The sequence below is a fragment of the Opisthorchis viverrini genome (assembly GCF_000715545.1).
Source record: "Opisthorchis viverrini unplaced genomic scaffold opera_v5_50, whole genome shotgun sequence".
NCBI lineage: Eukaryota > Metazoa > Platyhelminthes > Trematoda > Opisthorchiida > Opisthorchiidae > Opisthorchis > Opisthorchis viverrini.
Genome location: NW_008751706.1, coordinates 1225090 through 1250302, shown reverse-complemented (window position 1 = coordinate 1250302; position 25213 = coordinate 1225090). Strand labels below are relative to the sequence as shown.

At 44.7% G+C, this 25213-nt stretch overlaps 2 protein-coding genes across 2 annotated transcripts in view; both read right to left on the bottom strand.

The window, feature by feature from the left end:
• Positions 1 to 1083: 1083 nt before the first annotated feature.
• T265_03488 (hypothetical protein) lies at positions 1084 to 2397 on the bottom strand (the record flags this gene model as incomplete). The annotated part of the gene is made up of 5 exons (XM_009167988.1): positions 1084 to 1233; positions 1477 to 1607; positions 1666 to 1750; positions 2121 to 2213; positions 2302 to 2397. The coding sequence occupies 5 exons, from the start codon at positions 2395 to 2397 to the stop codon at positions 1084 to 1086; spliced, it is 555 nt and encodes a 184-aa protein (XP_009166252.1).
• Positions 2398 to 20972: 18575 nt separating this feature from the next.
• The window catches only part of T265_03487 (hypothetical protein), a gene marked incomplete at both ends in the record, with an annotated part of 13396 nt that continues 9155 nt past the window's right edge, over positions 20973 to 25213 (bottom strand). Inside the window, 3 exons of the mRNA XM_009167987.1 lie at positions 20973 to 21280; positions 22412 to 22489; positions 22716 to 22923. Coding sequence (XP_009166251.1) covers positions 21188 to 21280; positions 22412 to 22489; positions 22716 to 22923 — 379 coding nt within the window. The remainder of the gene's footprint in view (positions 21281 to 22411; positions 22490 to 22715; positions 22924 to 25213) is intronic.

Genomic DNA, 25213 nt, shown 5'->3' with positions numbered 1-25213 from the left:
TGCCTTGAAGAGCACCGAATATCGTCTTCTTGAGTTGAAGGGATAGATGGTTCGGTGGTTAGAGCGCGAATTTACTGACCGGAAGGCCCATGGTTCGAACCCGATCTCTGCTTCTCGACTTCTCCTGTCTAGGCTTGGTAGTAGGCCAGCCCTCTTGCTTCCTCCTGGTGGCATGGGAGTTAGGCACTGAAAGAATGCTACAGCTGAACGATTTTTTTCAGTTGCCAACATTTACACGTGTGTTCCCATGCCGGGCAATCTTGCGTGCGTTGAAGATTTATTCGTCTGACTGGGTAATTATTGATGGCACACCTTCGGACGAAACGTTTCAGTCCTCTTCCCGTGTTTTTTTTTTGCATTCTTCCACATCTCGCATGCTTTGTTTGTGATCATGACCTTCGTGACTAGGGTCACTGATATTAATAAGCTTTTACTATTGTTGAACATACACTGGTAATCAGTTTTTGATAAATTCTGATTATATTGTTATAGTATATTGGAACGCATCACTATTTTATATATTGTATGGTATCTATTCCTCTTGATATTATGTTATGTGGCTAAAGGCCTAAGCACCCGCAGTAAGCAGACAAACAATGGCTCTGGACAGACCTGACAAGTTGAAACTCCAATCAAGGTAGCGTACCCAATCAAAAGGGGAACTAAACCAAAGAATCAAGCAAAAAGTTCAACAAAACTTACGCATAAAGTTAAGGAGGAGATGAATCCTACTTTGGAAATGGAAGGCAAAAAAGATTTCGTCACAGCAAATGTTGCTCAGGACTTCGACTACACAAAATTCATCACTATCGTGGATTTTTCTAAGCTTTTTTGATATAATCACACTTAGCTAGACTATCTACCTTGATGGTTCTTACAGACAAACCTTGAGTGGGTTTCAGCCTCGATGAACCTTCAAAAGCATGTGTCGTTGTCACACAGAACTTACAAATCTTATCTATGGATTACCCTGGCCACAGTGGATCTGCAACAGAGATAATCGCGGAAACTGTTGGAAACGCCACCACTCGTAAAAACAGAGTCTTATCGATTCTGGGTAAACCTTTTCGCTGAAAACGCGGATCACCAAGCAGACGGTACAGCATTCATCATCCGATAGGCTAGTTCACAATTTGTATTACAGCCATCTCTCGATTTGAACCAGTCCAACAGAGATTTCATTCTTCTGAAGCCTTCACAGATGTTTTGGTCACCAACAATACCATCAATGACCTTGCTAAAGAAGCGGAATCTTTATGGAGGTCTCTCCCTAGACCATACGAGAGAAACAGCGTTTTTTACAGGCACTTCGGTCGAAGGTTTTTTTTTCAGAAAAACTGAGGTCCCTTCGGAATACACTCGCCCAGGTTTTGCTGAAGAGAATATAACCCTTTAAGCCCTAATCGCAAAGTACAAATTTATTACCTGCACAAAAAATTACTGTTTTTTCTAGTTGTACGGATGATTTGGACTTACTGGTGACAAATTTTCAACCGTGACATTTTTCTCTGCCATGCAACCCACAATTGTCGTTGGAAATTCCACTGAAACCTCATTTCTACACCGACGGTTCGAGTTTTCCTCCTTGTCAACAAACACATAAATTCCTGGAAAGACGCCTAAACATGTAATCGTTGTCAGGAGGTAACTTATGGAATGACCCACCTATTCCACACAAATTCACTTCAGCCGTGTGGAGGTTTTTCGTACCGTAAGTACACAGTGCATTTTGCTGAAATGTACCAGGAATCTGAGAGGATAACAAGGTTTACAAAACAACAGTTACACACTTTTGGTAGAAAAGATATCTCCATCATTCGTTTCTCCGTTGGTGCCAGACAATCCGAGTCCCCTCCAAGGTAAAAGGGTTCATTGATATGGATGGAGAATGGTGTACTCAGGGTACTTGGTATGAATAAACCATGAGGCAAGTGTGCAAACATCCTACCTTCGATTCTTGAGCGTAAACACTTGTTTCTTCCTGTCTCCCACAGCAACTTGTCCAAAGTCAATTTTCTTAGGTAAGCAGACACTGTACTCGGGTAATACTGCTCGCAGATCAATAACAACATTGTCTTGGTCCTTTTTAACACTCGATGTGTAATTTTCCGGAAACTTACGTTTAGTTGAATCGACAGAGAATCGGTGTAGATTCTTTTTTCATTTGGAGCAAAGGTGACTGGAAATTTGAATGTCGCACCAGCGGCTAGCCTCTTTTCACATTTTGGATAGACCATATAAAAATAAGGTGTGTGGGGAATGCTGTGAAAAAGATAGAAACGTGCCTCAAAAAACACTCACTTGAGACGGAGTTTTCTCGTATGCACACTTTTGTTTTGAATTCCAACATATTTTACATATTTCATCCCTGGCTGCCATGTTTTCCAGATAATCCATTTTGGGAACTCTAAGCCATCTACTTGGATGCAGTCTTTGAGATCAACCTCCATCCGAGGCGTGGAGTGAAACACCACTGAAACGGAAAGGGATGCGAATGAACTGAAAAACTCTTTTGCGTCACTGGGACCACATTGAACCCAACTTCTTTGTCGGTATAGAAAACCCCTACGGACAGCTGAACAAGGAAATAACGCGGTTGCTATGCTCTCATGGCCATTCTCTCCTTGGGAGAGTAAAGCATGGCTAATGTGGACCATAGTTATGGGCTTCTGACGAGAAATCTACTCATCTTGAGACCTCTTTGGAAAGATCTTGAGGTTGTTTTACTTGACTGTCCTGCTGGGGTTTTGTTTAAAATTATTTTACATTCAACTCGGTACTGTGGCACTCTGGTGCGGATTACTGTTGTCTCCAACAATATGAGGACTTATTGATTTAACTTACAGGAAAGATATATCTTGTTTGTTCCTAACCTCTATTTCTGTCCTCATTTCCTGGCTAAAAGAGGAACAGTTAAACTATACCAGCTTATTCTTCAGTGCTTTATTTACTCCTGGTGAGGCTCACGAGGAAGAAAGTCACTTTGGAAACTCCTGCAGGACAAGTAGTGTAGGCTTTCTGTGGTAAGCTGTAGGTTAGATTGTGTAAATTCAGGGTGACTTTATCTGCCTCTCATGGTGCTTGGTCTAAGTTTGTCTTGTCGCATTTGATGTATAAGCCTTGGTCCTGAACAATGCACAACACCTGAGGTCTGATGTATGCAGACTGAAGCGCAGTGAAGTGTAGCCTTCAAGGGGATTAAGGCACAAAATAATTGTTTCAGACGTTTGTTTTTCAGCAGTTGTGTTCTTAAGGGATGGAGGCTAATTACTGAGGTCCGATTTTCCGGCCTTCTAGCATGAAAACAGGCTGTAGTGGCCAAGGAATTAAAGTTGATGGATTCAGGATTCGAGGAGGACTAATTTGGCGTGTTCCAACATTGCAGGTTAAGTGTTTATTAATGGAAGTTGACAGGTGATGTGAAATACGACATGACACTTAGTCATCCGGACGCCCCTCAAGATCTTGGTGTTGATAGAAAATGGTAATAGTAGACGGATATGCAAATTGTATGTGAGGATAAGGAACACTAGCTGGCCCACTGCCAGGCGTTTTGGTACTTCATGACAGACAAACTTGAGTCTAGTCCTTCCTTCCGGTAGTACTTGCTACCCTGGGTGGTTTTCCCATTATCAGTTTGCCACAAACCTCCTGGGGACCATGTTTGACGGCAAGAAGTGATGTTATGCCTAAACAAAGGCTCTGAAAAAGTTCCAGTAGATGAAGTCTAAATCATTTCAGCCTTTTTGGACTTTTATTCAGTAAATACTAGGTAATCGATACGAAATTCACTGTACCCAAACCCTTGTTGCTTGCCAATAGCACTTTGCGCCCTTTCAGATGCGTGTTTAACAACATTTCACCAGAAATTCCAACATTTTACACGTCCGAGCATGACAGATCGGTGGCTTCCTTGGCCGCCCAGAAACTCAAAGCTTTCTCGTGGTAACAGTAATCAGTGGATACTGTGAGGGGGTCTTGGAAGTAGTTAAATATGCAGTGGCTATATTTTTGGCCAAGACAGAAGGGATTCTGAGACGCATTTTTCCATATACAGGATTTTTAGATTGCCACTTACAGCCAATTGTCATTAACCATGTGGTTACAAAGGGAGGGTGTGTTCAGAATTGGCGACATCCCATAACTTTGGTCGCTTGGGTGGAGAGTGATGGGCACTGGTTCTCTTACTCATCCATCATATCGTTTACTGAGGTCATAAAGCGTCTTCTTGTACAAAATAGGAGTAAGCTCCGTATGACTTTCCTCAATCAGTTGGTGTATAGCATAGAAAATTAGGGCTTCCTCTGAGATGTAGCAAGCGAAAATTTTAACCTACGTCTATACTTAATCCTCATCACCATCGTTCTCATCATCACTGGCAGCGATTCACCGGTAATATATATCATATTACTCTGCTGATCAGAAACCTGGCCACTCTCGCCGAGGACGTCGTAAGATTTTCAGTGACTGACCATCAACTGCATTTCTTCATAAATATTCTTCGAACCTGTCCAGACAAGAGGAAAAAACGTCGATGAGTTTATCCTGGATAGATCAACTGATCACACTGCATAGGTTGCACTAGCTTGGCCACGTGCTGCATATGCCAGTCGACCGACTTCCTCGAATGGCTCTTTTCGCCCAATCACGTGAAGGGTGAAAGAGAGCCAGAGGCGGTCAACTAATTACTTGGCAGCAAAGTTTAAAAGTCATTACCGGCAAAGACAGCTGCCATTTTCCTGGATGAAGACCCTGAGAATGGCCACATCAATGACTAGAGACATTGTCAGACATGGCCCAGTCGTTCCCTCAATGGCGCTCATGCATCCAAGCTTTGCCTTCAATGCATAGCTCCCTTCCCAACCCCCCACTTGACAGCCCACTGACAGTGCTGGATTTTTGTACATATTTATCAGCTCCCGCCTTCGATGCGCAGCTACCTACCCCCCCCCCAGAAAAAAATCATCGGCGAACGAGGTGAGGTGGTTGAGGCATATACTACGCATAGCAAATCGTCATTCACCGAGGGGAACGTTGTGCTTTGTTCTCAGCGATTGCAAAGGGCGCGCGGGCAACAGACCAAATAATGGCAGCGTGAGATGAGAGCGGAGCGGCTGACCGCAAACTGAGCACCTTAGGGTCTTTGATCTTCCTGAGGCTCACGTTATTCTGCTTTCAGGTGACTGAAAATCTTGCAGAGCGCTTCGAGCAACCGCGTGGTGGCTTAGTAGATTCGTTAAGTGTATAATGTGATTCTCCATTTGCTGCGTAAGCGTAGCCCTAATGGGGTTGCGTCTCGTTACCAGTACCGTACGTTTAAAGATTTGGGTACTTTGTGGGTGGACAGCAAGCTATCCTTGATGATGTTCGTGCAGTTGGCTGAGATGAAGAAGCAAGATACTTCAGTGGCAATGAGAACTGTAAGGCTCAATGGTTCTTGTGTGCCACGCCTTTAGTAGGATGATAATTATGCTTAACTGTCGCATTCGGTTCACTGAGCTACTGTTTCCGTGTATAAAAACAGCTTCGTTATATTCATCAGTCGGCTCTTCCCTGGGATTTCTATAAGCACTTTCATTCTGTTGATCTAAGAAAGCTCCATTTCTGTGCGCAGGTTTGACGCAAATCGTAGACCACCATAAATAGTTTTCAATTCCGTCATCGTAGCCAGTAATCTTATAAAAGCGGAGCCCGGTAACATGTAGATTCGAAAGTGACGTTGCCAACAGAATGCGCTTTATGTGTCATTCGCCAGAAAACTCAAAGTTGTGCGCCTTGGAAAGACAGGACACGGTAACCGAAAGATTGCGGTTGCATACGCATCATCAGCAGTGTTTCATTCGGTTACATGCACGCCTCTCCAGAGTAAGGTTTGTCTCGTTTCACAGGATGCATAATTTCTTCAATTGAGTTTTGAGCAATGAAAGAGAACCACGTTGCCTGAAGTGTTGCTAAGTGTACATTCTCAGGGCCTTCAGCCTAAAGGCAGCCGCAAAATCCAAGGGTGGTGAATTTTAGAAGCGACCCAAACTGAACTTCTCTCACAACTTCCCTCACAGCTGGCAGTCTTATGGTATTGATCTGTGGTTACAAAATCGTTCGGGATATTTTGCACATTTTTATCTTAGTGATGGTTGACATGTTGTATAGACCTAAGGAATACATTCCAAAACTTAAGTGACATAAAGACAAAATATGGTATTTATCTCTGATGATTGGCATCTGACACTTTTAAACAACACTGAACTATTAGGACGTTGATCTAAAAGGTTATTTCTTTCAAGTTCAGACGCCGATGGATTCAGATTCTGACAGATTGTAGCACAAGCGCTCGCGTTCTTGATCTCAAAGTTACCCCATAGGCGAGCTCCAAAAGTTTCAATTGGATATACCATTACGAAAATTTTTGTGAGGTTACCCCATGAATTTGCTATCTTGAAATACAAGCTCAGCAATGGTGGCACACTTTTAAACCTCTGGTTTTTGAGCTTACTGCGTACCTTTGCATGGCCATAATATTTAACTGAGTAGCGAAGGGCAGTGCAAAGATCAGAACCACCCAGGACTTAAAATAAAATTACGAGGTTCATGCAACTGAATGACCAATCATGACTGAGCGATTCCAGCCATGAACAGCAATATAGCAGAGACGACTTACTTCCTGTACTATTCTCAAGGCAAATCTCTGAACTCCTAACAGTCGCATTATTCTGCCTTTGGTATAGATGGAGAATATCAGTGCGCCATGGTCCACGACAGACTGAATAAATGCGGTCAGTAGTTTTATTTACGATCTCCTAAGTCAATTGAGCAAGCTACCGAAAGCCCACAAAAGCCTGAATCCTACGCGCGCTGACAGCCGTGAGTACTTTTATCTCGAAGATGCCTTACGACGCCTTAACTTTAGACATCAGATTGTCGTGGTATCGGTTGCTGAGTCACAAAATACTATTTTAACTCAGTGTTGTGCTATTATTTAGGTGTTAATATTTAGTTAGATTGATCGGTAGGTTGGCCTTCTTCTGCCCTTATCAGGATGTTCTGGTGAAACTTTTCCTTTATTTACCATTGTGATGCCATGCCACATTCACAAATAATCTGTGAACATGGTTTTCTTGATGCAGGTTGCGAGATAGTTTGCTGATGTAGAGGCTAAACGGTGCGGAACTCAGTACTTCTTTCTGTAATCATCCATTGCCTGCTGTTATGGGTTGGTTGGTCCTAAGCCATGTGGCTTCTATGTTTGTAAGGCTTGCTCTTCAAAGATCTTCCGCGAATACTGCGTTATATATCCCTCCTTCATTTCATCCTTTTTAATCACTGGTATCAGAAGAACTGGTGAATAATTTATCAGACCGTGTTTATCACCACCAAATAACAGTTAATTGATGGATTGCTTTTAAGATGCCGGCATATTGCCCTATTTTGTCAGCTGATTGAAGAGCATGGCAAGAGCTTGGGTCAAAACACTCGTCAGCTAGTCGCCTGCTAACGGATGAAACCTGTCTGGCCAGGAGATTTTCGTTTGTCTAAGAGCAGAAAAATATATTCCATTGTAAACGCACTGAAGATGTGCTTGGGTCCCTCCCTTGAATCCATTCCCTTCGGCATTTTGTACGGGGTCTGGCACATGACACAACGAAGGATACTTGTGAGCCAGCTAAGGCGCTCCTTCCCGAATGTCCTCCACAACTTGATCTGTTCCAGTGTTTCGTGTCGGTATCTTATTTGTCTTTTGTCTGTGGTTTATATAGGTAGAGATTCACTGTGGCCCTTTTTTTGCTCCAGGTTAGATTGGGTTAATAATCTCCCCTCCATATTTTTTCAGTGAATGACACTGCACTCATCTTTGGTGATATGACATGTTCTATATTATTGGCTCCTCTTCATTAGCGGTCAGAACTCATGTGTGCATCCACGTGCATATATTTAGCTACCAAGCCATATTCGCTGTTTTTAGCCTTAAAACATGTCCACATGCAGTTTAATGGCCTACCTGAAAGCCGATTTTCAGAGGTATTTACCCACTAAATCGGGCTAAATAAAAAATTAACTAATCGGTAGCTATCCAGGATACAAAAAAATCACGTCAAAATGTTAGGTGATCGATGCTTAACATCTCTGCAACCTGAAAATATAGTTATCGAAAGGTTTTCCCGTAGTTCCATATGCGGTGGAAATCCGTAACCACTCGGTTAAATTGCTGTCCAATAAGAGCAACTCACAATTAAATATCAGCTATACAGATGTTATTCAACGTCGAAATGCGCTTAAATGAGAGCCAGGTAACTACCTAATAACCACCTAACATGATTATATGACGGGAATCATTCAGTTATTTAGCGTACGGTTAACACTTGGTTTTTGAACGAAAACCGGTTGTGTGACAAATTTACCGTTGGACGATCACCAAACAATCATACTTAATCGTCACTAGGCAATTATATGACCGTCATATAGCGAAAATTTCGATCTCTTGGAATTCCTGTGGTGCCAGGTAACGACGTTCCGTTTTTCTGTTGGATGCTCCGAAATCTGTCCGATGCATGAATAAAAATCAAGACGAAAGGCATGCAAAGAATTATCCCAAGTCAATGATGAACATTTTGCCTATTATTTCGATTTTATTTTGTAATCAGTTCAAGTGTGTACTTTGATGCTCGCTTCCTCCATGCATGAATATAATTGAGATGCCTGGCCAACTTATCCGATCCATTTGTTGAAATACTAATGACAGAGGAGACAAAACAATGTAACAAATGAGCTGTTTCCTCATGATTTCAGTCAGAACTAAATTCCACATAAGAGGCGCGTTTGAATTAGTTCAACTTCGTTGTCCTGACAGTACGCGCNCGTCACGGAAAGAGTGGGCTCTGCATCCGAGTTTGTTGTCCAAGAAATTTTACGATATAACATTGTTTCCGAAGATACTTCTAGGCTTTCGTATTTCATTGTTGATTTGTTTTATGAGTCATGAAGTTAAGCTGGAGGAGTTTCAGTACTTGAGTTGACCATATAAGAGTTCTGTGGATGGGGGCATTTAGTAGTGAAGTAAATTGTGACTAGATCGACTTTGACCCTGGTAAGCCTTAGCGAGCAGGAATCGCAGAGAAAAAAGTACATTTCAAATGAAAAGTGAGAGAATTGCGCTATTTGTTAGGCTTGGCCAATCCGCATATCATTCAAAATGGGCTTTGATCTTGATCGATCAAAAGCGCTCTGATTATTCACGGATTCATCCACAGGATCAGGGCTTTTGTCCGAGTTTCTTGAGGAGGTTTTGTTCTTTTCGTTCAGCGGCTGTCGCTCATCCGATAGGAACAAGTGAAAAACGAGTGTGGCACTGCACTCCATGTACTCAGCGCGGGGAAGTACGCCTGCCAGCTCGAGGATTCGCATAAATAAGTGTCTTATAGTGCATTGAACTGAGTTCTAGAAGGAGCGTGAACAGCCGCCGGAGGAAGGTTATTCCACGCACGCACTACCCGAAATGAGCAATATTTTGCCTAATAAATATCTCCGCTCTCGGATTGAAAATCTGCTTAACACGTATGCTGGTTGTGTCGACGGCGAAAAACCTGTTTGCCAAGCTTTGTTCAAACAGGGAGTAAGTAAGAATTAGGTCCCCTCGGAGGCGACGGTACTCCAGGGGAAAGAGATCAAGCATCGCGAGACGCGTTTCGTAGTCCACGGATTTGAGGCCGGCAACCATTCTCGTGGCGGCCCGCTGGACACGCTCAATGAGGGTAACGTCTTTCGTACGTCCTGAGTAGACAACTTGGTTGGCGTGCTCCAGGAGCGGTCTGACGTAGGCCCCATAGAGTATTTGGAAGTCCATGCGAATAATACGGGAGAAGGTACGTCGGATCATACGTGTAGTGGGGTAAAAATGTAATACGGGCAAGTGGTAGCAGGAGACGCAGAATTACAGTGTGCAGTGAGGCTTATGCGACTTTGCAGCGTCTACATCCATTCGGAGGGCACTGGCATTGGAATTTCGGGATTTCAAGTCGTCCGCAAAAAGTAGGCATGGACTTGCGAGAAAACCTAGAAGGTCGCTAATGTAGATCAGAAACAGCGGTAGTCCCGAAACCGAGCCTTGACTAACGCCAATGTAGGCCGGTGCAGGAGAAGAGTAGGTAGAACCTTCTTTCATTCAGAGTGATCTGTCTCATGGGAACGCATTTATTCAGTGCAGGAGTTTCCTTTGAATCCCGTAATACTCAAATTTTTCGGCCAGCCGGACGTGTGGGATCCTACCAAATGCTTTTGATAAGTCGAAAAATATGGAACCCAAAATGAATCCGTCGTCCTTGGCTTGGGTTACGCCGTCCGTAAACACGAGCGTGCTCACCATTCAGGAAATATTTGGGAAAAATCCGCGTTGAGCTGGAGACGTCAGTTTGATGGAAGTAAGGTGATCTAGGTTAGGTCGCTTCAGAATGCCTTCTATCGGTTTGCACCGCACGTTAGTGAGGCTTATGGGCCCGTAGCTCCCAGATGGTGTTCGGTCACCAGCTCTGTAGTTTGGCGTGACAATCGCTTTCTTCCGAGCAGAGGGAAGGCGGTCTTCATCAAGCGGCCGACGAAACATCAGGTAAAAATGAACCATCAGCGTGGACGAAATTTCATTGGATGGACCTTGTTGTGTCCCAGCAGGCAGAATTGGTTGATTTTGTGCAAGAGAGGACGAATGTCTCCCATCATAAAGACCAAGTCGGTTAGAGGCTGTTCGTAGCCGCACCTTGACAAACGTGAATGTGACGAGGACGTTGGGGCTTAATATAGACCTGAATAGTATTCTCTGTAAATCTCGGATACTATTTTCGGGTCACTCGTCGGTTCTCTGTTTCTGTCCTTCAACGAGAACGTGGATGGCTTGTTTCTGCAGCGATGTCTCCTATATACGAACAGCACATTTCTGATTTCACGGGTGTGGTCCGTGATTGTTGCTTGTTTTCGTATGTTCTTTTGGCGGACTTCTGAGTTACTGCCGTTCCGCCTTTTACGAAAAGCCAGCTCATCTTCTGTTTTTCCCGTAGTCAACTTTTTGAAAAAAATTGACCTCTTCTAGAAGACCCCGAATCCTGTAAGGCAGCCTGCGGCTTATCCGCCTGGGTGCTGTATTTTTGCAACGAACATCGCGTCAGCCTCGTGATGCGATATAAAGCTTCCACTGAAGCTGGTGAAATTTTAGCTTGTTCAAGAAAGATGCGCATTTCCGAGAAGTCTGCACAGCAGAAGTTTGGAATCCACGTTTGAGGTTCGGAATTTTCCGCCCAATAGCATATGAAACCAAAGGCCAGCACACAGTGGTCGCTATGTCCCAGTGGATCGTTAATTACTACTTGATCAACGAAGTGTTTTTCGCTGGTGATGACCAAATCCAAGAGGGATGATAGTCCGTCTGCGCGGTGTCAGGCGGGTGCAACCACATGCTGAGTCCAAGCAATCTATTGAACGATTTCAGCTAGCGCCGCTGCACAAAGTCCACTTAATCCGACACGCTGGAGCTCCATCAAGGAGGCCGCCGGAGCGTTGAAGTCGCCTATCAACAGGAAAGTGGTAGCTGAAGGAGGGTTGCTCAATGGTTCGTATGAGGAATTGGTCATCTTCGGGGGACTCGAGGGGCTACGGTAGACCACACCGAGAACCAGAGAATCGGACCCATGCAGAGGGATTTGGAACAGTGCGTCGCAAAAAGGTGCAGCAGTAGTATCAGATAGGATGGGCAGGCCCGCATGTAAGTTCAAGGCAGCCCGACCAGGCTTCCTTCGTTTTTTGTCAGCCCGAAAAACAGAGTAACCGTCTATTGGGATCTCCGCGTCAGAGACATCTGGTTTCAACCAGATATCTCTGTAAGTGTAATTATAGACGACCGTTCAAAAACGTTGACAGTTCAACATCGCAAAGTATTTTAAAAGGCTGAGGCAACTTGTGGACAAGCATTGCCACACTTCCCCTGCCGCCTCTGAGGGTGTGGAGCCGAGAGTTGCGTGACTAGGGCAGTTAGCAGACTTAATAGTTGTACGTTGGGATTGAGTCCATGGCGCCAAAGGGGCCTCTGGGGCATAATCGTCTACTTCCTGTACTGGTGGTTTCTGGGGATGCTTTTCATTTGCAGGGTTTTTTCGCCCCGTGGGATTCCGTTTACCCAGGCTTTCAGCTTTGATGACGGGTTTTTCCCCGTGTGCGAAAATTTTGGCCACTGCTATTTGTAGCCCTTTCAGCACCGCCCTTTAGACGATCAGATTTGCTGCTGATCAAAGATTTTTGACAAGCCTTCGTCTTTCTTCTTTCTTGAGCGTTTTGGTGCGGTTTGACGGGAAAGGTGCTCTTGTGAGGCCCTGAGCGCTGGCTGGCGGCACCAAGAAGTAATTCTCTTGGTGGCGCTTCCATGAGGCTCGTTTTCGCAGAGGACTGTGCCTTGAAGTCAGTCAGCAGTTTTCTGATTTGGCGAATCTTACGTGGTTTGTTTGGCTGCGGTCGCTCTTCTTTCGTGTTTGTGTGGACACCCGATCCGCCGACGATCAGCGTGCCCAACTGGGTGTACGAGGGATTTTCCGGTACGGTGTGGTCACGATTGTGACTTTGGCTGTTGGGATCTGGACGATGACTGTATTCACAAGCAAAAAGACCATTTTTGAGGGCGTGGACCTGGAGATTGGCAGTTTCACATCCTCAACGGTAGTACGGCTGTCGCAACATCCCCCACTGTCGAGGTTAGCACATGTGGTTGATTTGTCGATGGGCTTCGGTACTAGACCCCACACATCTGACTCAGTTCAGTTCAGAAGCTGTGACTTTGGTGAGGAGTTCACTGTTGCACCTTTGTCGTCTGCCGCGGAAAGAAGCGCTGATAGCTCTACATACTTTGGACGCTGCTTCCATGTGAGGCTTGCCTGCTACAGAGCATCACTGCCTTTGGTGGACGAGGGTCAGTGGTGGTTGAATTCTATTCAACCACTATCTGCTGTCTGGAGATGCGCCTGGTTTGCACCGGCATGCTTTCGGGAGCACAAGGGGGTGTGACTAAAATCGGTTTGGCCGAGTTTGGGGTCGGCTGAACTGGCGCTAAGCGGAAGCCCGTTTCGCGCCTCTACCCTAGAACTGCTGTGGCCCTGCTTTGGCGCCTCTAGAGGATGATTCCCAGCTAGATGCCCCATCACTGGGTAAGTTTTTTTAATGCTGCTAGCCGGCTACAAGATCCTCTGTACGGCAGACGGTGAGGAAAGGCTGAGTGGAAGCTTAAGCGTTCGCTTGCTTCCCTTGTGAGGTAACCATTTCGCCTGAAGCGATTGGTGACCAGGCTTAGTGAGGACACTACCAAGGGGCAACTGTGCCAGCTTCGTTGACGTGATTTTTCCGCAGAATGACCCCCAGATGATCATGCGGCTCTCCCTTAAACGCCTTTCACCTAGACCCATGTGCTTTAGAAAGAAGCTTCAGTTTGGCGTCGAGTACCCCGATCAAAACGGAGCACTCACACCGGTTTTCTGGTTTAGCACTGAGGATCGGGTTTCGTTTTTGTACCTTTCTCCTAAGTTGCGGCATGCATTGCACCCTCACTGTAGAAGCAACTGGCGCGAACGGGTCAAGGGAGCATGTGTGGCATTGCCTACCGCGTATTACGCTCGACGGGGAGCCATTTCGCCCACATCTGCTGTGATCCATCGATGGCTGTAGAGAGCAGTCTGTATTCATCAGTGTCGTGATTGATACTGGGTGCAAGCCAGGAACTGAGTGCAAATTTTATGTTAGAATAATAAAATCCAATAAACGACACATGCGTATTCTGTAAATAGATTGAACAGGGAAAGAATTCTTTCACAAATTTGCACGAGTGAAAAATGAAACCTACTTTGAACGTGCCTTAAATGGAAATCAGTTAACTCGGTTAAATGTGTCCATCATGGTTCGATTACCCGCGTTACGTATAAAACCCGATCCATTTCGGTGGACCCAGGTTTTTTTCCGTCTCGGAATATGGGTCTGAAGATTGAAGCGCAGGAGTCAGTTGACGGAAGAGAGGGACTTCTCCCTTAAGAACTTGCGGCTTGAACAGGTGATTGCTGCCCCAGATGAATTGGTCCAATTGGTGTGACTATCTCAGGCAGACCGCACACACGAAAACGAAGTGTGGTAATTAAGTTTCGTACGTATATCGGTACAACCCGACAAACTAGAAATCCAGAATTCAGCGAAGAGTGGCAACCAGCACGTATATATTCGAATTGGCGAATATGTACAGCATATGGAATATTAAAACAAGAGAATAATGAATAGAGCAATGAATAGAGCATCAGTCATGTTCATCACACGAAGTCATCGCTGAATGCCATCTTAAAAATGCCTATGGTTAACCACCCCAGGATTTTCACTAATAGTGCATCCTGTTACTTCCTGGCTGTTCATATGACTTTTTGGATTTGCCATAATATTGATGAACGTTGGGAAGCAAGCTCCAATAGGTCATACTGCTTTTTAGTCGAACTCCTTGGTACATGTTTGCTGGATGATGTATGAGTTTTTCTCACCATCGTATAAAAAGTTATGAGCCTATAACAGCCTGAACAACTTGAATTTTCAATCAAATTTCTTTCCAATACCTCAAACTCCTCATCTTATTCTCTTTAGCTTCCATGACAGGTGATATAATTATGTTTCTCGGTGCTACTTACGCTTCAGTTGCCGTTTGCAACGCCATTTCAGTTGTTCGTTTCAATGGTTTCATCTTGGAGTTACCGCTATGCTTACAATAGTGCTTTAAAACAAAGATGACTTGAACAACTGCTGTCAGCGTATGCTCTTATGCTCATTTTGTCACGTAGAATCGTGGGACTGGATAACGAGCAACGCAGAATAAACCAAAGATTTGGCACATTATTTATCCAGTACTTATAAAATCTTATATCAATAAAGCGATATTGTTTTCTCCGAACATTGTTATTCCACCGAGAAATATACTCATTTGCAAATCAATTTTGTTCTCACCGGAGACTCATTTGAATCTCTCGTTCATGATATCCTCCAGCTACTCACAAGGTTGCTGAAAACTCTTCGACAGCCCACGACCGGTTTCGCCCCTCTTGGGGCTCATCAGGTAGGCGCATTCCCCGATTTTCCATCGACCTTATGCTCTATTTGAACCCGAATTGGACTGTTTTCGAGAAATACACTCATTTGCAAATCAACTAGGTTTTCACTTTAGTCAGACCACGCTAACGGCGTGTTCAGTACTGTGAGTGGATCCCATGGTCTCGCAGTACACAGTTTGCCAGCAGCCCCCTTCCACTTATGTTGCCCTTTTAGTCTTTCTAAGACGACAGTTATCCGCCAGCCACATAACTGTAGAATGACAGCAGAAGCCTCAGCTGTCCATGTGGAACCAAGTTAGTTTGTTGCTGTATGTTGGAGCATCATCTCATCACATGGTTCTTGGAATTTTCAGAAGACATTTAATCTAGAAAGGTTGGATCCACTTTGGGTCAATTTGAGCAACACAAAACAATCCAGATCGAGGACGCGTCAGTGCCTTTGGCACAGTGTACCCCAGGTTGTCAAGCTGATCTCGAGTGAGAATAAGGACGAAGAAACAGTGAAATCTGGGTGAGGACACGCCAGATGGTATAAACAAAATGATGGCAAAAGACCAAACCTCGTTTGCTGAGATCGTGACAGTTACCTGTGTAAACTTAGTCAAAGTAAAACACACTAATCCCCCGTCGGCTAGGTTTCCCGGAGAAGTAAATCCAACACTGAACTGAGACCACTTCACTCCGGCTTCTTGAGACTTAGCTTGAAATTAGTATCTCTCGAGAGGCTAATTCATACCTCACTTCACGTGTGTCATGGGATTAGTGTCCCTTCGAAAAAAAGGCTAGGATGACAAATCAATGTATTGGATTTTGCTACACCAGGACAATGGGTGGGCGCACTACCAAATGCAGCACACACAAGTTTGTTGCTAACGAAATGGTAGTTTCGAGCTACATAAACCCTGAATTGCAGAGTGATCCCTCCAAAAAACTCAGCTTTGTTCTGAAGAGGGCACTATAAACAACGATGAGTATTCAGCTTTAATACCCTTTCGGTGTCTAGCTGGCAGGACACCTGAGGAAGGCTTGAGGAATGGTGTACTACCGGTTTACCAAAGTCCAGACAGATGCTAAGGTTGGATTCGAACCACGGACCTTTTGTTCGGTAAGTGGGCACCATTACCACTGAGCTGTCAGGCCTACCACAGTGAAGCAAATGCATCAAAGTCTATTCTGGTAGCCAAGTGGTCTAACCCAGGTTGAGAAACGCAACAAAGTTCAGCGTATGAATCCGTGACTCCTTGGTTACACGCGTAGGAAGATTGGTGGTTTCATGTGTAGACCATTCACTTAATAAAGGGCCTTCAAGAGGTCCGTTGTGGCTGTACCAAGTAATCTATCCTGATGTCATTCAGCACAGTGTCCATTAAGTTCACGAACAATCGATCCAGTTATTGATTGGAGGAACCTGTGCATCCATAATCCCAACCAAAGCAATGGATCCGATCTTGCCGATCTCTGATCATTTTCACAAAACGCAGTCCGCTGAAACTTAATTAAATGAAGATTTCGCTCTCCGAAGCGATCATGATCACGATTAGTCCAGCTGATTTGTCCCTCTAGAGGAGAAAAAGCCATCTGAATTTCTCCATAACGTCTATGTTCTGCTCTGTAACTCAGGTGGACTTGCTAAAAGATTTCGCGAATGATTTTTTCATACGTCTAGTACGTATTTTTACTGACGAAAGGGAAGAAAAAAGCTTGGATAAGGTTTTAAAAAGCCAGTTAAGTGGAAATCAACGAAGGCATTTTTCTGTGGCTTCTAATTGGACAAATTTCCTGAAAACCAAAGAAAGTTTTAAAAATTTCTGGGAAAACTAAGCAGTTTGAATGGACACGAAAAATTGTTTGAGCGACCACGTGATGCAGAGGAAATCCGGAAACCCAAATCGGACTGGTTGCGACGAGTACACCCATTTGCAGATCAATTTGGTGTATTTCTCGAAAACAATCCCATTTGGGTTCAAGTAGCTCATAAGGTTGACGGAAGCTCAGGGACTGCGCTGCGTCTACCTGATGAGCCCCAAGAAGGGCGAAACCGGTCGTGGGCTGTCGAAGAGTTTTCAGCAACCTTGTGAGTAGTTTCCTTTATTGTTATTCCATGGTTCACTGCTTAAACACTCAACCTGAGAATAACGTTCTGATGTCTGGAGGTGTAGGCACCTCGGAATGATTGTGTTAAGCTAGCACTAAGTCCCTCCCCCATCCACCTTTATTCTTTTCTTCACAATAAGGCTTTCAAATAAGTCATGGTTGTACGGCAGTGAAGCATTGGTGTTGAACACTGATGTCATGCTGTCGTTGATGATGATGATGATGAACGTTTTGATGGCTAGTTTCGATAAAAACCGGAAAGTATCTCAAACTTGACATTCCCAAGTTTGTCTCGGATTATCTTTGCTTTTTTTTATTGCAACATGAAATGAAACGAACTGCGGGTAAAACTAATTTATTACTTACTTTGTTTACTCTTTCCCCTAGTGCTGTTCTAGGGCTCTTATCTCTGCTTGGTTCAAAAGGTAAATATTGTACGAAATCGATTATTTGCTCGGGAAACCGCAAACTTTACTCGTAGCTGACCCTATACTAACCGTTGATCGGCTTGATTTGATGTATAATAAAACCTTAGTCCGTTCGGTGGTTCCTTCCCAGTTTGATGGCTTGAAACTTCATTAGGACATCCTCTTATAAGTATATATCGGTTATGTTCGCGTTGGGTTCCAATTCCATCCCACCGAATTAACTTATACACGTGACCAGTAGGGTTTAACCTTTGTGGTTATGCTAGCTCGATCTGTTCAACAGTGGTGGTTGGATAGTTGAACGAGGGAAATAACCGTTCTCCACTGCAAAAGTCGCAGATTTCCGTACACCACATTTTCCATCATTTTCCGTCACCCAAAACTTTTTTGTTCATCTCGGAACCTGCCTGTCGTTATCACCATCTTTCTGGCTCGTAGTTCACGATGTCAATCCACGTTTCCTCTAATGATGCTCTTGAAAATTGTGGCATCTGCTCTTTCCAAACCGACTGCTTTGGTTTGTCAAACCCGATCCACCCGACCTCTTCGAGCTGCTGTTGATCCACTTTCAATCAATCTGCCGTCTTTCCATCTAATCTGTTTACTCTGCGTGGCGATATGACTTCATAAACACTCACGTACCGCGAAACAGTAAATTGCTGTCTTTTGATCACTCTAATGTTACAAACTATTCATGTATGCAACCCCATCTTTCCAATTTTCATCGCCCACGTTCGTACCCTCACCAAAATTGTTCAAAGTTGTGTTATTTTACTCAGGATTTCGACCTCAAGGTTAGGGAAATCACTTTCGGACCACGAATGGACCAACTGTTCAGATGAGGCCTGGTTTTCAGCAAAACACTGGTGTTGCTTCCTCTCCCAGGCGAATTCTGTTCCTTCTGTGTCCCCCGTGTTATCCGTCTCTTGTCGCATGTATTTTGTGCGGGGAATCATGCCTCATAGCACTCGACTCACCTGCCGTTCACTGAACATCATCATAGTCTTGAAATAAAATAATTATCGTGAATGCTTCCAGATCCATCAAAATAGTTACGTTCATTTCGAAAACATGAAAAGCTCGGTTTTCCGGGAGCAACAACAAATGAAAACAAAAAACAAAAGGGAAATTTTCCCGGACAACCACCTAGTGTGACAGCACGCTGACATTTTCTGGCTACTCTCCTTCATGATAGGATCAGGCTCCGGGGAACAAAGTATTATCTAGCGAAATACACTCATTTGCAAAATAATTTGGCTTTGCGACTCACTCGGAACCCAGCTGAATCTCTCGTTTGTGATGTTTCCAGCCAAATGAATGTACTGCACCAGGCCGCCTCATGTTTCAGTTGCTACGATATTCGACATATCGCGGTACATGTATATTCTCAATGCACTACTCATAAGGTTGCTGAAAATTCGTCGACATCCCGCGACTGGTTTCGCCTTCCTTGGAACAAAGTATTATCTAGCTTGGACCGCGGAATTGATCGGATCTTTTCCAGATAAGCCCCGCCAAAAAATTAACCCCCGCTAACAAAAAAACATTAGAATAAAGAGGATATGAAACTTGTACTCTTTGTTTTTATTGAAGAGGGTGAAATTGAAACGTCATTATTAATTTGCATGAAAGGGTCCATTTTTCGGTACCTTTGCCTCCAAACGAACTCACACGAGTAGCTGTGGCTTTTACGGCGAGATATTAGCGTTTCATCGATCTCGACGTGTAGACCTGGGCCGCCGATAACTGTTGGAGTCCGCAAAAGCCGCCAGGAGCAAACTTCCAGCGGTCGTGTGGCTAATAGATGATTCCTTTGAGCAGAATTTGATTTTTGCCAAATCTTCGGAAGAGTAATAAATGAATACAATCACTGTGCTAGAAACTCTTCTGTAGCCCACTACCTTCTTGGGGAGAACATCAAAAACGAGCTATTCAGCTGGATTCCAGTTGAGCTTCCCGTCAAAACCAAGTTGACATGTAGATGAGTGTATAATTTGAAACCGCTCACTTTTGAAGAAACAGGATACCAGTGGCACGAGGGGACAGAGAATAAAGCAAGTTAACTGCTCACTTCTTGAGGAAGACTGCTCTGCGCATTCCCGAANAAGCAACCGGGCTCGTGTCTGCTAACAATTTGGCACGAACTACCTGATTAGGGAACTTCTGAGTTTGCGAGCATCAGTTAGCGAAAAAATAGCAAGTCACGACTAACTTTCAACTGCTGTCGCGATCGAAATCCAACTTGGTGTAGCATGTTTCATTTTTACCGTCTTGTAGGGCGACAGACTACAGTTAAACAGGAGCTGTCGACAACAGCTAATGAAGGCGTTCGCTATCGCTTAAGCTTTAACGAAATTGAGGACTGTAGGCTTCGTGTGTCTAGACGGAGGATATACCAGTTTCTGTACGTATCCATGCCCCATGAGTAAACATGGTTTTAAAGCTTATTCGCTCAGAATAAATAAGCCTTGATGAGACCCACGTGATCGCGCTGTTACATCAGAATACAAGCCAGTCAACAAATGCCGTCAAACTTTGTATTGCGTTGAGTGACGTAGAGATGGAACCTACATGCAGAGACTAACACTAATACGTTCGGTTGTAGAAAAAACGGGGGTGAGTTGCCCTTAATTGTGAAGAACAAATCTCGTTTCGTGTGTCCCCTAATGTCCTTCTTGGAGTTTTTCGATGCAGTTAGAGTGGTTACCATGCGAAGGCGGAAAACCCACCCATCATATATCCACTGTGAAGGTTGTCATTTTTAGTATGAAGCCGCAAGACTCTCCCCTCCTGAGGGTACCGACCACAAAACCACGACTGTCGTTCTTACTATTTAGACTGAACGTGACAAGGGCGACGAGCTGGAATGTTTGAGAGTCACCAGTCTCAATCGCATAATTGCCAAGCGCTTCGGTTTTCGTTCAGCTTTAGTACACTTTCGGTGCCTAACTGTCATGCTACGCGAAGGTTGTACGAGGGCTGGAATATTGCCAGGTTCCCCAAGCCTGACAGGGAAAAGGAAAGAGGCAGAGGTCGGGTTCGCACCACGGACGTTGCGGTCAGTAAACTCGCGCTTTATTTGGCCCATCTCCGTTCTCGACTTTCGTAAATTGCTAACTCCCTTCTTCCCATGCAAAGCATAGGAATTTTAATCCATCCGATGAACTGCAAACGAATGGGTCCGGTATCTACACTACGCTCGTGGACGCGTCACGATCGAGACACCTTCAATAAGGCCTAACGAACAAGCCGTGCACATCTACATCCTGTCAGAATAAGGCCAGCTATCAAGAATGAGAGAACCAACCCGTTGCTTTCTCACAAATGCAAGGACGCGGAAAAACGAAAGGCAGTGTAATCGTCCTTCCAAAACAACTTCATTGTGAAATAGCAAAGGGTACAAAGAACGCAAAGTCACACGGGAAAGACAAACAAGAATCAAGAAACATTCCGAGACATGAGACAAGTGGGGAAAGAAACCTCTTTGCACAACCGCACCGAACCAAACAAAAAGGCCGAGGAGATAAACAAAATTCAAGAGCTGTACAGGAGGACAGTGCAGTGAGGTTAGTTTAGATACTTGGATGCACTCGAACGCCATAGCATATAGGGAATTAGCAAGCAAGGAGTGACCAGCATTGCAAATCCGATCCATTCCATCTGTAATAAATGAAATTGCACAAAGGGTTAGCATAACTGGTGATTGCATATGCACACATAGCTCACATACTGCACACATATAGCTCAGTGGTTAGAACGCGAAATTACTGACCGGAAGGTACGCGGCGGTTCGAACCCGACCTCTGCCTCTCAGATTCCCCTGTCTAGGCTTGGGCAACCTGACAGTATCCCAGCCCCTTTGGGTACCGAAAGCGTGCTACAAGCTGAACGATGACATATTGCCCTAAACAAATGACCACCACCACCACCGCAAATCAAACATTGTCAATAGGACGAATTTATTTATCAGGAACACTGTGAGAAGTGGGAAATCAAGGAACAGTGAGAGGAGAACATGCTAAAAAGGTATCATGAATGAAAGGATGAGTGGTAATTGGGATACCAGCTCACATCAGCATCATGATCATCAGGGATGCAACATAAGTCTTGACACTGATGCTTCACTGCCATATGCCTGAGGTCCGAGTGTAAAAACAGAAAAGAGCCGATGAAGAAGGGGCCTGGGGCTAGGCTCCCGCAGTATTCTGAGGTCCCTACTTCTCTAAGTGTTCAGTTGGACAGTTTGGAAAGGAACTGACAGCAGGAACGCCACTGAAATTGATCGACCGCCACTTATTACAGTGTCACCAACCAAGCACACAGAGGAGTCACGAGGGCCATATGCTAGAAGGCGGATCCAAGCTCTCCATAACCTCTTTCACATCCTCGTAGTTTGTGCCATTCTGAAGATAAATACGAAGAACAAGAGTCGCCTTCCTCGATTGACGAGTATTTAGTTTACACTACCAACTGCGAGATTTCATTTTCGTCGACCTTCAGCAAAACACCAACGAATGGACGGTGACACATCGATTGTTGAAGAAACTTGTGCAAAAAACAAACTCAGAGAGCAATGGGACCAATATGTTGAGGTCTCACATATGTTTTCAGACAGGCAAATCAAAACGCAAGTGACATGGCTGTTTTTGCATCCAAAAGACCCAAAAATGTCGAAAACGAGATCATTTACTAGAAAACACTTTAAGAAACACCAACGTTAGTTGTAAAACTCGTGCAAGTGACGGAAAATAACAGGGTGGTTGTAAAGTAATCAGAAAAAATAACACTAACCGTGTGGGTTGCAAAGCGACGGTTGTACTCCTTGAGAGGGTAAATTATGACATGCCCCGGAGCCGAGGAATAATGCAACTGTGGAAGTAAACAAGTTAGAGGAACAGCCAAATTAGATGGGGAAATAGACAGAGCGAATATCAACTAGAAAAGCCCCAGACACGGTCGAATCAGCATATATTCAGCAACCAAAACCGTCAGAACGATGATCGTGGATGATGGAAATGCGCCGATCTACCACGGTTCGCGGGAATAACGCATCAGCATTTATCCTTAGTACTGAGAAGCGCAAATCTCAACTTACAATAGTCTTGGAAGGATCACCAAGATTGTAGGTGATCGTTGCCGACGTGAAATTGTATGTTCCCGCGGCTTGAGGAAGAAAGACAACAGCATGCGTCACATTTGTGCCAGCAGATATATGGGGCCAGCGAGCGGACTTGCTGCCGTGAATTTGAATGAATTCCGTATCTGAGTAGCTGTCGAACAATTCCACGTCCCTAGCAGGTCGGCTGACCAAGGGGTAAAAAGAAAGCGAAAATGACATAAGAACAACAAATAAGCAGAGAAACACAAGAGCTGTCAGCAGAATGCATGTCCACATAGCTTCAGAAAAGCGAGAAACTCGACTGAACTAGACAGGTACAGTTTTCCAAGTGGGAATTCGTTGAACATGAATGACCACGAAATTTATCTAGGAGTTGGAATACTGCTGTCCGTATCGTTCGAATATTAGCTGCACCGTTTATTTTGTTCGACTGGTCTGACACACTACACACTACATAGATAGCATGACATCAGTGTTCAACACCGATGCTTCACTGGTCTGAGGGATTCAGTACATGAACATTTGGTGCTTCTGTTAGTTGAATGATGTTTGAAGGTTAGAAGAGCGGCTTGGAATTACTCGGCTAGAATGCGATTAACTCTGCGTGCATATTATTTGACTAGTAACTTACAAAGTCGTTGACGAAGACTTGCGGCTAAGTTACACCTTTATCAGGTGTGAGAATCGATAAGTTCAGAAGGTCGACAAGTTTGCCCAGTTGAGGAATGTTAGGGTCCTTTTCAACCACAAAGTTTACCGGTTTTTATCTACCCTGTACGCCCTATAGAAAAGGCAGACCCGTGTGGAAGGAAATTTTGAGGAGTTTATGAAGGCGGGAATGACAACGGATGATTGGGCCTTCCACTCGTCCAGATGAAGTAGAAACAGGAAAATCGTTCAGTTGTAGCACCCTTTCGGTGTCTAACTGCCATGCCACACGAAGGAGGCACGACGGCTGGGATACTGCCAGGTCGGGCAAACCTGGACAGGGGAAGTCGAGAGGTAGAAGTCGGATTCGGGCCGCGGACCTTCCAGTCAGCATATTCGCGCCTTAACCACTTGAGCCATCTCGCCCCAGTAACAGAAAAAGTAAACTCGACAATTGGTATGACAACATAACTGAATATAAGCTAGTGAAACGACTGAAAGTTTCTAGGAAGGGTACAGGTGGTGTAAAGTTGGCGGATCATCTGCAACGCTAGTAACGACAGACAAGAAAAAAATTTCCTACATCCTAACGACGAAAGGGGTTGGAAATCCCCAGTGAGGGACGGTGTAACAGCCAGACCTTTGGCCTCTTTGAATATGATTCGCAATGGAGGTAAATGGAAGAACAGGACAAGCGAGCACCAAGTAACTGATACCCCATGGATTAGTCGTTGACCAACGACGATTTTCGGTAGAGACAAATTCGTCAAAACCAAGCTCAGCTGCGATCTGGCCGGGACATCAAATTAACTTCTCCTTCAGATAGGTTCTTGAACAGCGCCACTCTTTCAAACGTTCGGCATTGGCCGTTTTCCTGATCCGAAGGTACTTTTTAACTGTCGACCGTCAGATACGATGACTATGTATGTCGATTGAAGATGTTCGTTTTAAGTTCTTATCCCTTATATAAGAGTGCCACCTGTGGACAGTCCGAATCCACCGCGTCCGGCAGTGTTGCCTCTCAACTGTTGCCTCTCAACCGCTCTCTACAGTGTGGTCACTTATGTAGTGCTTGAAACTTCTTTGCCTTCCTCTGAAACCCTGGGGTCCAAATGTTTCCAAGGTTTTCCCTCACATATCGAGAACTCAAACGATACTGTGTACCTTGGTTTAGGTCCTTGAGAGACGCAAGCCATGCTAAATAACGTAAACCTTTCCAGAGCGCGGTTTGGTATGCGTTTCACAAGGATGGTGGCACCAAACTCGAACTTCATGGTTGCACCGCAGCTAATCGACATCGTAAATAGGTATATTTATATAAGCTGCTGTAAAAGTTAAGGTGAACTGAATGGAGACGAGATCACTAGCTAGAACAGCTTTTGTAAATCCACTGCGCCGGTTGTATTACGTGTTTCGCTATCAAAGGAATCTATTTTGTATAACGGACCAGAAAAAAGGATTCTACGCCCAGAGGATGTGGGAAAATCCCTGACTACAGGTGTCTCCAAAGAACATCGAACTAGCAATGACGGGGAACGCCAAGTGGCTTGGGAAGAGGCTCTATCGCGACGAGTGAGCTACTCACACTTTATACGTCACGTTGGATAGGACATATAGTGCGCCAGGACTACCTAACTCGCAAAGCTCTTCCCGCCCAGCCCTGTGCTAGGTACGGAAGAGCGACCTAAAGCTGCCACCTTGACGTGGTGGTCGGGCTTGAGTGCTGCAATGATCCCGCGGGCTACACTGGCTGGAACTTCGTTCCACAAGGTCTAACCATGCCAGGAAGGCCAAAGGGGAGCAGCCAGACCAAGAGCAGCGAGACC